The sequence below is a fragment of the Erinaceus europaeus genome, chromosome 11, assembly GCF_950295315.1.
Source record: "Erinaceus europaeus chromosome 11, mEriEur2.1, whole genome shotgun sequence".
In the NCBI taxonomy this organism is placed as follows: domain Eukaryota; kingdom Metazoa; phylum Chordata; class Mammalia; order Eulipotyphla; family Erinaceidae; genus Erinaceus; species Erinaceus europaeus.
In genome coordinates this window covers 1161734-1177088 of record NC_080172.1, presented here as the reverse complement: position 1 = coordinate 1177088, position 15355 = coordinate 1161734, and the positions used below count along the sequence as shown (strand labels likewise).

Here is a 15355-nt window from a genome sequence, read left to right as displayed (position 1 = left end):
GTACATTTAGGTTACACCAGGATATCATCTCAGAACTTAAGTTTCTTTTTCTTTTTTTTTCTTTTCTTTCTTTCTTTCTTTCTTTTTTTTTTTTTTTACCAGAGCACTGCCCAGCTCTGGCTTATAGTGGTGCTGGGGATTGAACATGGGACTTTGGAGCCTCAGGCACAAGAGTCTCTTTGCAGAACCACTATGCTATCTACCCTTCAGCTAGGGTTTTTTTTTTTTTTTTTTTTTCCAAGACCCTCTTCCTTTGTTTCATTATTTCTACTCTTGGATTTTCACCCTCCATTCACATTCTTTCCTGTTTTCTCCTTATCCAAGGACACTGCTCTAATGTATTTCAGGTACAACACTGGGCGGTTTAAAAAGATCCTAAGGGGCTGGAAAAAAAGTAAAAATAGTTCATTGGATAGTGCACCATTTTGCCATGTAGGTGACCCAAGTTCAAACCCAGCCTGCACAGCTCTGAAGGAGGTTTTGGTGCTGTCCTCTCTCTCTCTCCCTCTCTCTCTCTCCCCCTCTCTCTCTCTCTCCCTCTCTCTCTTGTCCTCTGCCTCGGGCACTGAAGGAAGCTTTGGTGCTGTCCTCTCTCTCCCTCTCTCTCTCTCCCTCTCTCTCTTGTCCTCTGCCTCAGGGCACTGAAGGAAGCTTTGGTGCTGTCCCCTCTCTCTCTCCCTCTCTCTCCCTCTCTCTCTCTTGTCCTCTGCCTCGGGCACTGAAGGAAGCTTTGGTGCTGTCCTCTCTCTCCCTCTCTCTCTCTCTCTCCCTCTCTCTCTCTCTCCCTCTCTCTCTCTCCCTCTCTCCTTCTCTCTCTCTCTCTCTCCCTCTTTCTCTCTCCCTCTCTCTCTTGTCCTGCCTCAGGGCACTGAAGGAAGCTTTGGTGCTGTCCTCTCTCTCTCTCTCTCTCTCTCTCTCTCTCCCTCTCTCTCTCCCTCTCTCTCTCTCTCCCTCTCTCTCTCTCTCCCTCTCTCTCTCCCTCTCTCTCTCTCTCTCCCTCTCTCTCTCCCCCTCTCTCTCTCCCTCTCTCTCTCTCTCCCTCTCTCTCTCTCTCCCTCTCTCTCTCTCTCCCTCTCTCTCTCCCTCTCTCTCTTGTCCTCTGCCTCAGGGCACTGAAGGAAGCTTTGGCGCTGTCCCCTCTGCCCCCTCCCTCCCTTGTCCCCTGCCTCTCTGTCTCTAAACAAAATGTTTAGGATCCTACATGTGTATGCTCTTTTGGGCATGTCACTGCTTAGACGGCAAAAGTAACAAACAAATAAAGTAAAATGTCTACTGCCACTCCATGCGCATGTGCAATCAAGTCCATCTTAGAGCTAGGAGAAGTGAGGTCTAGACTCTCAGTCAGAACCCACCCAGGGCTCCTAGTTTCTGAGCATGAGGAGGACAGTGGGAGACAGGCGTGAAGTGCAGGGTTCTGAATGCGGCGGGCGGCTTCATGCTTCTGGCTGTCACCTCTGGTGTCCTCCTCTGCTCACAGGGAATCAAGCTGGCCTCTGCATGAACACCCACCCGCAGCGGCTGTGCTCCCTTGTGCCTTTCCTCCTGAGCGTCTGTTCTCAGATTCTCTCTGTTGCCCAGGCTGAGCCAAACTTTGCCCACTGGAAGGCAAACAACACTGTTTGCTTTAAGCTTGCCCTCTCATCACAAATTCTTTAATGTCAACTAGTCGAAATAGTTATTTATTTTTCTTCTGGTTGTTGTTGAGGCTCCTTCCTTTTCCAGTGGGAAGAAAAAGCCAGGCAGAGAGAGAATATATTAATAGCAACCAGTGAATCTGCTACAGAAGATCTGACATCCTTTCATGAAGAAAGCTCTAAGTAAAATAGAGACAATCGCTACTGTGATGCCAATCTGACTTCTTTGGACAGACGACTCCACTAATGTGTCCCCAGAGCCCTGCCCCACTAGGGAAAGACAGAGACAGGCTGGGGGTGTGGATCCACCTGCCAACACCCATGTCCAGCAGAGAAGCAATGACAGAAGCCAGAACTCCCACCTTCTGCTCCCCATGAAGAATTTGGGTCCAGACTCCCAGAGGGATAAAGAATAGGAATAGGAAAGCTATTAGGGGAGGGGATTGGATGCAGAGTTCTGGTTGTGGGAATTGTGTAGAGCTGTACCCCTCTTATCCTATGGTCTTGTCAATATTTCCATTTTATAAATAAATAAAAATAGAAAAAATAGAAACAGAGGAGGCAATCCTAGTGGCAAGCAAGCCCCCCCCCCCGAAACCCGTGATGTGACCTGGCACGACCTGAAGAAACTGATTCACAGACTCCAAAGCTTACTCTCTACAGAAAAGCAGAATTACAGTGATTGACCTTCCCCATCGAGACAGGCATGCAGCATTTCATCCCTGGCATTTCTTCTGTGGTCATCTGCTTTGGACTGACTCTTCTATCGGACTTGCTGGTACACCTTTGGACACTCCCTTTATACTGCTGGACTTCTGGAGGACTGACTGTAGCAGTCCATGGACCTTTCTGCCAACTGTCTTGGGACTCTAAGGCTATGCCCCTCCTCCGCCTGCAAGCCCTGCCCCAGAGACAGGAAACACCCCCCCTTCGTCTGATAGGCCCTGCTCCCAGAGGCAGGAAATGCCCCCAGAGGCAGGAAACACCCTTTGAAGCAAGAAATGTTCCTTCACCCAGAAAGCCTTCCCTTGACATCAAGCTGGTTTCTTGCTGCTCTCTTACTTGTTTCTCCCTGTCTTGTGCCAGTTCTTTTGAAAATGCCTGCATGATATAGGTTTATGTTCACACCACACTCCTGATACTATGGCCATTAGTTAAAAAGAAATGGGGAAATGTTGGTCTGCCTCTAATTCTGATTCTAAGACCCCTTCTGTTTTGATCATCGCGTTCGGTTCGCTTGCATTGCTTAACACTGTGGTCTATTTACATAATCACTGCTTTACCTGAGACCCGCCCTGCCTACAGGGCATTGGTTTAATCCCCACTGGTTAGATGCAAGCTTGATACTTCCATGAATGCTTTTTTCCTTCTCCTCACCCCCATCCTACGTACTTCCTCTTCCGACCTGACACTTCCACCTCAGGAGATATAAAGGACAGGATTTTCTAATGAAGAGAGATTAGATTGATTGCACTGCATTCCCGCTCATCAATAAAGATTGAACTGCGTTCCCAGCTCAGCCATGAGTCCCTGGTCGTCTGTCTCCTGCCCACGAAGCTAGCCCGCACAGTCCAAGTTCTGCTTTGTGTTTCCCTTCTGATCTTATTTCTCAAGTTCTGTCTATGGGTGGGATCCCATATTCATCCTTCTCTTTCTGACTCATCTCACTTCACATGATTCCTTCAAGCTCCATCCAAGATGAGGTGAAGTAGGTGAATTCACCATTTTTCATAGCTGAGTAGTATTCCATTGTGTATCTAGACCACAACTTACTTAGCCACTCATCTGTGATTGGATTTGTTAGCTCTCTCTCTCTCACTCGCTCTCTCTCTCCCCTCTCTCTTGGTTTGTTTAGCCGGAAATCTAGTCTGGATGATTTACGGGAAGAGTACAGCAGTCTGGGACAGCACAGCAGACTGCAGCACATCACATGACGGCCCTCCCTGTGGCGGCTCCGCCCTCCTCTGAGCACCTGCAGTGAAAATGAACTTGCTTCATGTGGACAGTTTCCCACCTTGAGCACCTAGACCCTGAGCTTCTCTCAGCTTCCTTCTGGCTGAGGGGCTCCTGTGACTCCTGGGATGCTTCTTGGCTCCACACAAGGGTGAAGCAGCCTTACCAGTGGAGTATTCCCAGGCAAAGTCCTCCCCAGTCAGCCAGCAGGATCCACTGGCGAGCACCCCAGGCCCCACCACAGCTGAGAGTAACCCAGGATTCCTTCTCACGGCTTCCTCAGAGGCCGCAGGTGACTGGATCTCGGTTTGCCTGTGGGTGTGATTGCTGGTTGTCACTCTGCCTTTCCCTCTGTCTGGATTCCAGGACATCAGTCCTCACTTCGGTGTCCACCTTTTCATGATTTTCATCCACAGACACCGTCTAACGCAGCGTTTTCCAAGTTGTCTGTCATCAATTCAACTCAGTAAACCCAAGCTTTAGTTTCAAACGATAGAAGAGCTTTGTGGGGGCCCCTCGGTGGTGCACCCGGATCAGTACACATCACAGAGCACAAGGATCTGGGTGGAGCCTCCACTCTCCACCTGCAGGGGCAGCATCACGAGAGGTGAAGCAGGGCTGCAGGTGTCTGTCTCTCTCCCTCTCCTCTTTCCGTTTCTCTCTGTCCTGAGCAGGTGTCTCAGCTCACAAGTAGGAGTGTTTTCTGAGTGGCATCTTCTCTGTGACTGATGCAAAGTCCAGAGCCATGTCCTCTGTATCTTTTGTATGACTGGTGCTGGTAAGTGTGTGATTCAGTTACTATTTGAGAAAGGATAGCAAAATGAAGACAGGGTGGGTAGGCTCAGGTCCTGGAGCATGACGGCGGAGGAGGACTAAGTGGGGGAGAGAGTGTGATGTGGAAAACTGAGAAATGTGACACATGGACCAACGACTGCATTTTACTGTTGACTATAAACCATGAATCCTAATAGAGAAAAAAGTAAAAGCAGAGAAATAAAATCTGTTATATTTTACATTTGATTTTTCTAATTTTCCTCTCTTCCTTTCCCTCCCTTCCTCCCCCCTGCCTCCCTCCCTTTTGTCAAGATGCTTTAAGATACAAGAGTCTGAAAAGATTTGACCAAACATCAGGAGAGAACAATATATTCTGGGAACTGGGCTTTCTTCCCTGGGATTCTCATCCGTGGAAATCCCCCCGGGAGCCCTGTAGGTTGTGTCCTGCGTCTGCTCGGAGTCCACAGACAAAGGCCAGGGCAGAGCTTCTCTAACTGGCCAGATGCTTGACAGTGGCCTTGCAGGGCCTAAGGAAGTTCATCAGCAGCTTCATTTTTGCTGACAGTGTTAATGCCCCCAGATTAATATCACCCTTAAGTGACCATGGTACAGCCACTGGTAAAAGAATTTTCACTTCCAGAAGCTGGGAAGTGGTGCACTGTTCCCACTTAAGCGCACATAGTATGAAATGCAAGGACCCACGCAAGAATCTGGGTTCGAGCTCCCGGTTGGTTCCCCACCTGCAGGGAGGACACTTCACAGGAGGTGAAGCAGGGCTGCAGGTGTCTGTCTTTCTCCCTCTCTGTCTTCCTGTCCTCTCTCGTTTTCTCTCTGTCTGGTTCAAATGGCCTCCAGGAGCAGTGGATTCATAGTGCTGGCACCAAGCCCCAGTGATAACTCTGGAGGGAAAAAAGGGAAAAAAATTTCACTTCCTCCAAAGTGCCCCTGAAGCCCCAGGAGGCTGCTTCCTTGACGCTGCACTTACAACTGCAATTTGCAAGTCTGAGGAATTATCAGCGCACCCATCTGCCTACAACACAATGGAAACAACAAAACCACACAATTCTGGGCTGTATTTCACAAGCTTGGACGTGTAGCTCAGAAGGGCAGCTCAGGCGTCAGGCTCTGCGTGCGGTCCGTCATCCGTTAGGCTGCGGTGGGCTTGCTTGGCTGAGTGCACACATTACCATTCTCAAGGGCCAGGGTTCAAGCCCCTGACCCCACCTGCAGAGGAGAAGCTTCCTAAGTGGCGAAGCTTTCTCCCTTCCCTCTCTTTTATCTCTGTCTCTATCAAAAGGGGGGGCAGTGGTTGCCAGAAGCTGCAGTTTCTCCCTGTCCTACGAATAAAAGAAAAATTGAAAAGGGGAAAAAAATAATGGCTGTGGGGAGCCTGTGGGCACCCAAGCTCAGTGATACCCTGGTGGCAATAAACATAAATGAACGGATAAATACAGCACATGCTGTGTCGCCAGCCGGATGTGACCCCAGGCCGGGGGCCACGGTCACTGATCACCTGATTACTCTGCGTATCCGCCTCTGCTCCCCCCACCTTCCGCTGGTTGCAGCCAGCAACCACAAGTCTGATGGCTTCAAGCTGTTTCTGCACCATTTAATGTGTTTCCCTAACTAGAAATATCGCTCTGCCGCCTCCTCCCTTCCGAGACAGGAAGACGAAGCCTTGTGTGAGCTTGCTCTGCTCTCCCCCTGCCCTGACCCTTCCCACACACTGCTTCCTGCTCTCCGTGCACCAGCTTCCCCACCGCCCTCCTGGGAAATCTCAAGGGCTGTAGGTGTCCTGCTGCTGGACGTCTGCAGTTGCTCAGTGTAAGGGAAACTGAGCGCACCCTCAGGTCGCATGGAAGTGACTGTCCCCGGCTCCGACGTGATGTCTGTCTCTGGCCTTCTGAAGACAGCCACACGCTTAGGTGACTTCTTTCACAAAGACCCAGGAGGGCCGGGACCTGGATTCCACCAGCATCCTCGTTCGGTAGCCAAACTTTCTTGCGGCATGTTGGGGGGCCTCCCTCAGAGGAGGGGGCTGGGCTGGGCTGGAAGGAGACCAGACCCTGATTTCTGAGAACTGCTCAGATATTTCTGCCTTCTCCCTGTTGGGCGTCTTCATCTACCTGACACTAGGGCTGACACGTTCCCCTCATCCAGGCTGGGTGCTCCCTCCCAATGCCAGCCAGCGACATCAGCGACTTCCCCACCTTCGAGGAAGCTCGTGGAACCCGACAGCCTTCCAAGTTGCTCCCACGTGTCTCTCTTCTGGGGTGAGTAGTGGTGGGCGTAAAACCCTCTACCCCTTCCACTTTCCTGCTCACTTTCTGCTTTTCTTTGCCTCCAGAGTTATTGCTGGGGCTCAGCCAAGGATCTGCTGTTCCTGGAGGCTATGTTTTCCCCCTTTCGTTGCCCTTTTTTTTTGTATCATTGTGTGGTTGTTACATGTTGCTGGAGGCAAATATATGTGTACATGTGACTAGGGCTCAAGCCCCCGCCTCACCCCATCTGCTGGAGGAAGCTTCATGAGTGGTGGAGCAGGGCTGCCGGTGTGTCTCTCTCTCTGCCTCCCCTCTCCCTTTCCCTTTGTTTCTGGGGGAGGGGCTGCCAGAAGTTCTGGGTTCCTGTGAGGTGCGGGGGATCAGTCCTGGGGCCTGAGTCGTGCAAGCCATTCACCTCAACTCCCAGCCCATCTCCCGGCCCTTTCCTGCTTTCTTCAAGGTTTAACATTTCCTTAAGATTTTCCATTTTTTACTCGTTGGATAAAGACAAAGAGAAATGAAGATTTGCTTGTGAAGCTTCCTCCTGCAGGTGGGGACTGGGGGTTTGAACCTGGTCCTTGAGCACTGTAATGTGTGTGCTCAGACAGGCACGCCACCACTGACCCGTCAAGATATATTATTATTATTATATTTATGTATTTTACCAGATCCCTGCTCAGCTGATGGTAGTGTGGGGGATTGAAGCTGGGACTTCAGAGCCTCAGGCATGAAAGTCTCTTTGCCTAGCCATGTTGCTATCTACCCTGCCCCATTACGATGATTATCATGTCATCATCATTATGAGACAGGCCCAAGCACCACGCCGCCACCAATATTCCATTTGCATTTGTCTTCCTTTGGTGACAGGGACTGACCGCAGGCCTCACACAGGCAGTGCCCTCGGTCACTCTCTCAGCCCCCACCCCCACTCCATCTCTCCATTTCTTTTCATTTAAAGTTATGCATTATGTAAACATTATAAAAACATCAGAAAAATTCTAAGTAAAAGGTAAAAAAAATACAGCCGCCATCCTCCCTCTGGGACAGTGAGTCATGACGTGTGTCCAGTTCTTTCTTGGCCCCACTCAGGACTCCGTGAACATGCAATGCCCAGCACAGTCCTAGCGGGGATACATGTCCGCACCCACTTGTTTTGGGGTGTTTTTTGCCTCCAGGATTTTCGCTGGGGCTCGGTGTCTGCCCTACAAACCCACTGCTCCTGGAGGCCATTTTTCCCCTTTTGTTGCCCTTGTTGTTTATCGTTGTTGTGGTGGTTATTGATGTCACTGTTGGATAGGACAGAGAGAAATGGAGAGAGGAGGGGAAGACAGAGAGGGGGAGAGAAAGACAGACACCTGCAGACCTGCTTCACCGCCTGTGAAGCGACTCCCCTGCAGGTGGGGAGCCGGGGCCTCGAACCCGGATCCCTACGCCGGTCCTTGCGCTTTGCGCCACGTGCGCTTAGCCCGCTGTGCCACTGTCCAGCTCCCCATTGTTTCTCTTTGACAGAGTGCCACATGGCATGCCTTTCCTCAGCCTCCACAACTCCAGCCACTCTACCCTCTGCACGTCCCGCTCTGTACAGTGAGTGCACGCACTACACATGAGTCAACCCTTTTCCTAACTTCCCGACTATGAGAGGCCCCCAGCCTGGCCGGGAGGTGGCGCAGTTGGCTGATCACACACATCACAGTACACAAGGGCCCCGGTTCAAGCCCCCATTCCCCACCTGCAGGGGGAGAGCTTCACGAGTGGTGAAGCAGGGCTGCAGGGGTCTCTCTGTCTCTCTCCCTCTCTATCTCCCCTTTCCCTCTCAATTTCTGTCTCTATCCAATAAATAAACAAAGATAATTAAAAATCAAAAAGAAAAGAAAGAAAGAAAGAGAGAGAGAAAGAAAGAAAGAAAGAGAGAGAGAGAGAAAGAAAGAGAGAGAGAGAGAGAGAAAGGCACCCAGCTTCCTTGCTGTGGTACAGAAGCTCTGAGGACTTTGAGTGGCAGCCTCCTGAGTCTCCCCTTGAGTTTTGCCTTGGACCCAGAGGGAAATGGCTTTCCTCTCTCCTGCTCTGCAGACTTGAAGTCTGAGGGGGAACGTTCTCCCCAGGCGTCTTGGGCCTTGGGAGCTGGACCGGGAGTGGAGGAGGGTCACCGGCTTTATCAGCAAGTGGAGAAAACTCTGCAGGCAGGCGGCAGTGGGAGAGGGCCACGGGGCAGGCCCGACTCTGGGCTCTCTGCTCAGGCCTCTGTTCCCCTGCAGCCGTGTGCAGCCCCCGCACCGGCTCAGCCAGGCTCTGTGAGCTGAGTGTCAGCCAGTAACTTCTTGCGATCAGCATCCAGGGCTGAAATGAGACCCTGCCTACAGCGTCGCCCTCCCAGATTCTCTTGCCTCTGGGACACAGCTGTTGACACAACCCGGGGCTGTTGGGGGCAGGGTGACACCCCAGGCATGCGGGAGCTCAGCTGTGAGTCTAGGGAGCGGAGAGGCCAGGGCACAGAACCCCATCTCCAGCAGAGCCTGCCTCGGGGCCTGCCGGGAGAGCAGAGTGACTCAGGAGAATACAAAGCAGGGTCAGAGCTTTCTGACAGAAAAGGTTTATTTGGATGGTTCCCAATGCACAGGCTGTCTCTGACTTAGGCGAGCTGATTCCAGAAACCCCAGAGGCCAGAGGGCACCTGACATCTTTCGAATGGCTGTGTCAGCCCTGTGACCAAAGTGACTCTCTCAAACATAGAAATGACTGTCACAAGAATGACCCTCATGGCTGGGCAGCTACATGATGGATCCACCACTCCTGGAAGAAGCTTTTTTTTGTGGTTATTGTTTAGTTATTATTGGGTAGAGACTGAGAGAGAAATTGAGAGGGGAGGCTCTGGTGAGAGAGAGAGAGAGAGAGAGAGAGAGAGAGATTTCTATAAAGCTTCTCTCTCTCTCTCTTTTTAAATCTTTATTATTGGATAGAGACCATCAGAAATCAAGAAGGTAGGGGGAAATAGGGAGAGTGACAGAGAGACACCTGCAGCCCTGCTTCACCACTTGCAAAGCTTTCCTCCTGCAGGTGGGGACCAGGGGCTTGAACCCGGGTCCCTGTGCATTGTAACGCGTGCGCTCAACCAGGTGAGTCACCACCCAGCCCCCTATAAAGTTGCTCTTACCAATAGCTTGTTTCTGAACCGACAGTAATGAGAGATTAGAGATTCCCTTTTCACCACTATCACAAAAATTAAATGATTAAGATTTGATGTTAAATACTGAAATGAAGACTCCACAGGCAAAAGAATGAGAGAGAGAGAAAAGTACTGCAAGTGGGAGCCTCAGTGGACTCTGACGGTAACCCACCAACCCCCTCACCCTTAGATACAGCACCTCGAATTGGCTTCTGCCATGCCCAGCTTGACAAAGGCAAAGTCTGGGTGCTGAGGCAGAATGTTCTTCGGAGGTGATAGGAACTGACCTGGAACCTGATAACAGGAAATAAACCTAGCTCCCTGCCCTAAAAAAAAGAAAAGAAAAGAAAAGAAATTGAGAGGGGAAGGGAAGATAGAGAGGGAGAGAGACAGAGAGACACCTGCAGCCCTGCTACACCCCTCGTGAAACCTTCCCCCTGCAGGTGGGAACCAGAGACTTGAACCCAGGTCCTTATGCACTGTGATGTGTGTGCTCAGCCAGGTGAGCCACTGCCTGGCTCCTCTATTTTATTTAATAGAGTCAGAGAAATTGATAGAGGAAGTAGAAGTAGAGAAGGAGAGAAGAGAGAAGAGAGAGACACTGTAGTGATGTTTCACCACTTGTGCAGCATCCACCACTGGTGGGGACCAGGGGTTTGAACCCAGGATCTTGGGCAGAGTAACATACGCTCTACCTGGAGCCCCACCGTGACCCCAACTAGAGCAGTTCTTCTCCCTCTCCTTTCACTGAGGGCTTCCTCCTTTGCTCTGCCCCACTCTGTCTAGAGGGTCTCTTCTGCCTTTCCTGCCGCCTCGTTCTCTGGAGGGAGAAAGCAGAAACGGCCGAGGCCGAGGTACCTCCCCCACCCCACCCAAGACAGCACTGCCCAGGTATCTGACTGGGCTTCGCATTCTGCTTTTACTATTTGGTTTATTTATGTATTTCTTTGTTTTAATGAGTGAGAGATGAGAGAACCCAGAGCCCCGCTCAGCTTTGGTGATGCTGGAGACTGAGCCAGGGAACTCAGAGCCTCAGGCAGGAAAGTCTGCTTAACTATTATGCAATCTCCCCAGCCCTCAAAGAATATTTAATATATATATATATATATATTTCTGGGAGTCGGGCGGCAGCGCAGCGGGTTAAGCGCGGGTGGCACCAAGCACAAGGACCAGCGTACAGATCCTGGTTCGAGCCCCTGGTTCCCCACCTGCAGGGGAGTCGCTTCACAGGTGGTGAAGCAGGTCTGCAGGTGTCTGTCTTTCTCTCCCCCTCTCTGTCTTCCCCTCCTCTCTCCATTTCTCCCTGTTTTATCCAACAACTATGACATCAATAACTACAACAATAATGACTACAACAATAAAACAACAAGGGCAACAAAAGGGAGTAAATAAATAAATATTTAAAAATTAAAAAATATATATATTTCTATTTATTTATTATCGGATAGAGACTGAGAGAAATTGAGAAGGGAGGGAGAGATAGAAGGGGAGAGGGACAGCGAGACACCTGCAGCCCTGCTTCACCACTCGTGAAGCTTTCCTCCTGCAGGTGGGGACCAGGGGCTTGAACCCGGGTCCTTGTGCTCTGTGACCTGTACGCTCAACCAGGCGCACCACCACCTGGCCTCCCATTTTCATTTTGTCATCTGAGCTTTAGCACTTTAAGCCAAGCCTGTTTCTTTCTCAGACAGAAGGAGAGAAGGGGAGAGTGGGAAGGAGCGAGGGAATGACAGCAGAGCAGGGAAGCTCCCTCTAGTGAGGTGAGGACTGTGGTGTGGACCAGGCTTGTTCCCTGAGACAGTCTCTTCCCCAGTCAGGGAGGAGGTCAGGAGCAGCCAGTGGTGCCTGTGCAGCACAGACAGAAGAAGAGGGTCTCCGCACGTCGATGGAGGTCTGCCTGTGGAAGCATATTCTCAGCACGCGACTCAGAGGTGAGGCGTCGAGAGCTGCACGGCGTGTTGAGTTGGGGGTTGGCTCTGAAGGCTGCTTTAAGAGGTGCTCCACCATTTCCTGACCTGATCTCCTAGAGTAGCAGAGAGAGAGAGAGTGGACGTGATCTCAGTTCACTTCAAAGCAGTGGAGACTGGGCTCGGACCTGGGTCTATGTACACATGAAAAGGAGATGCATGGGGCCAGGCGGTGGCACACCTGGTTAAGTGCTCACATCACAGTGTGCAAGGACCCGGGTTCAAGCCTCTGGTCCCCACCTGCAGGGGGAAAGCTTCCTGAGTGGTGAAGCAGGGCTGCAGATATCTCTGTCTCTCTCCCTCTCTCTCTCTCTTTTAATACCTAACATGTAGTTGACATTTCTTTTTTTCCCTTTAAATTTTTTACTTATGATTAAATAGAGATAGAGTTAAATTGAGAGGTGTGGGGGAGGTAAAGAGGGAGAGAGACAGAGAGACACCAGCAGCCCTGCCCCACCACCTGTGAAGCTTTCCCCTGCAGGTGGACTGTAATGTGTGCACTTAACCAGGTGTGCTCCACCTGGACCCTCTCTATCTTCCCCTTCCCACTCAATTTCCTTCTGTCTCTATCCAATTAAAATAAACATGTATATATGAAAAGAAAAACAAAGCAGGGAACTATCCAAGTGAGATGCCCTGTTCTCCTGCCACCCTTTCCCCTCCACACACACACATAGCTGGATGGGGTGAGGGAGAGGGAGAAGGTTCTCATCAACCCAGACGTATACTCTGTGGTCACATAACACAACATCCCTTGAGCACTCTGTCAGAGATGGGGGCTAGCTGAGGGGAAGCTAAAATCTCATCAGTTGGGGATTTCCTGGGACAAGAGCAATGCACCAAGGTGAAGCCTCAGAGACAGGCACAGGTGCCTCCTGATGCCTGGAGGGAGAGACACGGGCAGTGCAGGAAGGAGGTGACTGAGTGCCGGGATAGCATGGGGGTGCCTCTTCCCGGGCACGTACTCTCTGGATTGGAGAGAACAAGACTGGAGCCAGCCTGGGCAGCTACTCACTCAGCGATGCGAGGGAGATGACTCAGGAACCAAGCTCGTGGCGGGGAGACAATGCAATTCTTTATTGATGCTAGAGCCAAGGCTTTTAAAGGGCAGACCTGGAAGTGGCAAGTCGGAAATGGAAATGTCTAGGAAAGGGGCAGAGAAAGGCAAAAGGGACGGGAAAGGTAGGAACTTCCTTAGCAACTGTTATGAGGGTTTTAACTGGTAGGATTAATAATACCCTGCAGGCAGGGAGGGTCTTGAGGGTAGAAAGAAGACAGATCAAAGGAATGGAATGGGTGGGGATCTTTGAGGCAAAACAGTGATTATGTAGATAGGCCCTAGTATCAGGAATGCAGGGTGGAGCAGGGGGAGCTGGCTTAATGTTTAAGGAATGCCAGGCTCCTGGAGGCAGAAAAATGCAGGGTGCTTTGTGAGACTCCTCACAATTTCCCGACATCTCCCCCTTTGTTTTTATCTAATGACCATAATATTAGAAATGCGGGGTGCTTTGTGAGGCAGGGAGCCTGAGAAGACAGGGCAAACCTTTGGGGTTACTCCTGTCCCTCCTTACTCAACCTCTTGGTAGAGAGAGAGACTGACAGGATAGACGCACTCCTCAGGTCAAGTCCTGCCAGGCTCCACCACATCCTCACAATTTCCTGACAATGAAGAGCTTGGCCGGTCAACAGTCCTCAACCCTTGAGACTCTGTGTCCACTCAGCTGTGTCCATGGCAACCAGCTGTCCTTGTTCCTGGTGACTTAGTAAGGGAGGGAGTTTGGTATGTCCGTCTCCTCCCCTAGGACTCCCAGAACCTGGCCAAGCTCAATCTTACTGAGTATCAAAAGCTGGTATTTATTTAGTCAGTGTGATTGAGCAACGACATTAGCCATTTGACTTGTAATACCTTGCTGCAGGTTTGTTGCAGAACTAGCTGACGGAGTCAACAGGAGTGACTTCACTACCGTGAACTGGCCACAGAAGGAGCTCACTCACTTAAAGAATTCTGGGCCCAAGCAACAGGACAGCCCTGCTTCTCCAGGGGCTGCAGGACTGGGAGCAGAAAGCTCAGTGCAGGGCAAAGGCTGCAAGCTTGAGGGGTGGGACTTGGCCCCGTTGCTCAGGGTCCTGTCGATTGGTTACTGTCATGGTCACTGTGCTCTTTCCTGGCACAGCTGTGTAAAGGGTGTCAAGCCTCAAGACTCAGGGTAGGAGGCAGCACAGGGGCTGATGGGGGGCCTTTCCCAAGGTGTCCTGCTCTTTGGGGCTTCTCTCTTTGCTGTAGTCTGGTTAGTAAACTCTTCTTTGCCTGGACATTTTCCCTTCCACTCCATCTCACTTGCTCTGTATGAGCACCAACAAGGTAAGACCATCAGCCCAGCTGTAGGGAGGCTGAGGTGAGGCAGGCTGCAAGAGAAGAGCTGGGTTTGCAGCCCAAGGCTTGGCCTTGGATCACTCTGACCCGGCCAGCATGACCTGGGACATTCTGTTCTAAGAGCCAGTCATTAAACTGAAGAAAAAAAGAAGGCCAATACCAAGAATGTTCACAGGGTTTAAAGCCTGACTTGAGTGCACGCCATCGTCCCCTGGAAGAATGCCCTCGGAGATCTGACTGGAGCAACCCCACCAGAGCAGGCCCAGAAGCAGCGAGAGGCCACAGCCTCACTGGAGGTCCTCACTGTTCCTAAACTCTGTCTTCTTGGATGACATTCCCAAGAAAGAAATAAAGCCAAAAGGAAATGCAGATTCAGTACTGTACCAATTCCTACAACATCTGCCTCCATTCCTCCCCCTTCTCTCTCCTCCAGATAGTAGGAAGGGTGGCTCGGAGGTCAGATCATTCTAGGTAAGGTTCTAGGGGGGGGTGGGGCAGTGGCTGAAAGGGGTCTGTGCCCCCCGCCAGCCCTGGCATCTGTGCTATGTCCAGAATGATCCAGCCCGGCATAGAGCTGCCTCCAGTCGCCCACATCTTCACCAAGGGCCTCTGGAGGCACAGGCTGACTCCCACTGTGAGTGTAGTGAATGTGAAAGAAGATCCTAGTCAAAGACTAGGCTGAGGTGACTGTGGACTGCGCTCCTCTCCGCTCTGGCCACAGACGCCTCTCCACTGTCTCCTCTGGGTGGGTGGGAGGGAGACAGCCTGGAGAGCCCAGCAAGCTGAGTGGACAGCCCCCTGCACAGGAGAGGGCCCCAGTCTGCACAAGTATCTTGCAGCAGGTGGAGAGGGAGTGAGTCTGAGAGTGCGTGTGGGGAGGTCAGGAGCCTGGCTCAGGAAGCAGGGAACCAGCCCCGTCAGAAGGGCTCAGCCTCTTTCCCTGAACCAGCAGACTTGCAGGCAATGGACAACCCATTATCTTCACGTAAGGTCAGAGGGGATCACTGTGTGGAGGGAATGTTGGCTCAGGGCTGTTGTCACAGGGCATATGACCACACTTCCCCCAGACAGGTGTCAGTCACCTTACCCTGGGCCACACGACCATGCTGTCCCCCCCTCCCCCCACAAGGACTAAATTCCTCCCTGCCCCTGGATGCTCAGGAAGGGAGTTTTCAAAGACACTCCCCCTTTTTAATAATTCTATTTTTTTCCACCATTGCCACCACCAA

At 51.3% G+C, this 15355-nt stretch overlaps 1 protein-coding gene across 4 annotated transcripts in view; it reads left to right on the top strand.

The window, feature by feature from the left end:
• The first annotated feature begins 6033 nt into the window (after positions 1-6033).
• LOC132541282 (uncharacterized) overlaps positions 6034-15355 on the top strand; it is a 28714-nt gene continuing 19392 nt past the window's right edge. The window contains exons 1-4 of one of the 4 annotated variants that reach the window (XR_009552432.1): positions 6034-6348; positions 6498-6634; positions 11603-11716; positions 13669-14852. Coding sequence is in view for 2 of the 4 variants with exons in the window: in XM_060201038.1 (XP_060057021.1) it covers positions 6217-6348; positions 6522-6634; positions 11603-11716; positions 13669-13963 (654 nt within the window). In the remaining 2 variants the exon portion in view is untranslated. Of the gene's footprint in view, positions 6635-11602; positions 11717-13668; positions 14853-15355 lie in introns of those variants that run through there. The other 3 variants (XM_060201038.1, XM_060201039.1, XR_009552431.1) reach the window with 3 other exon arrangements.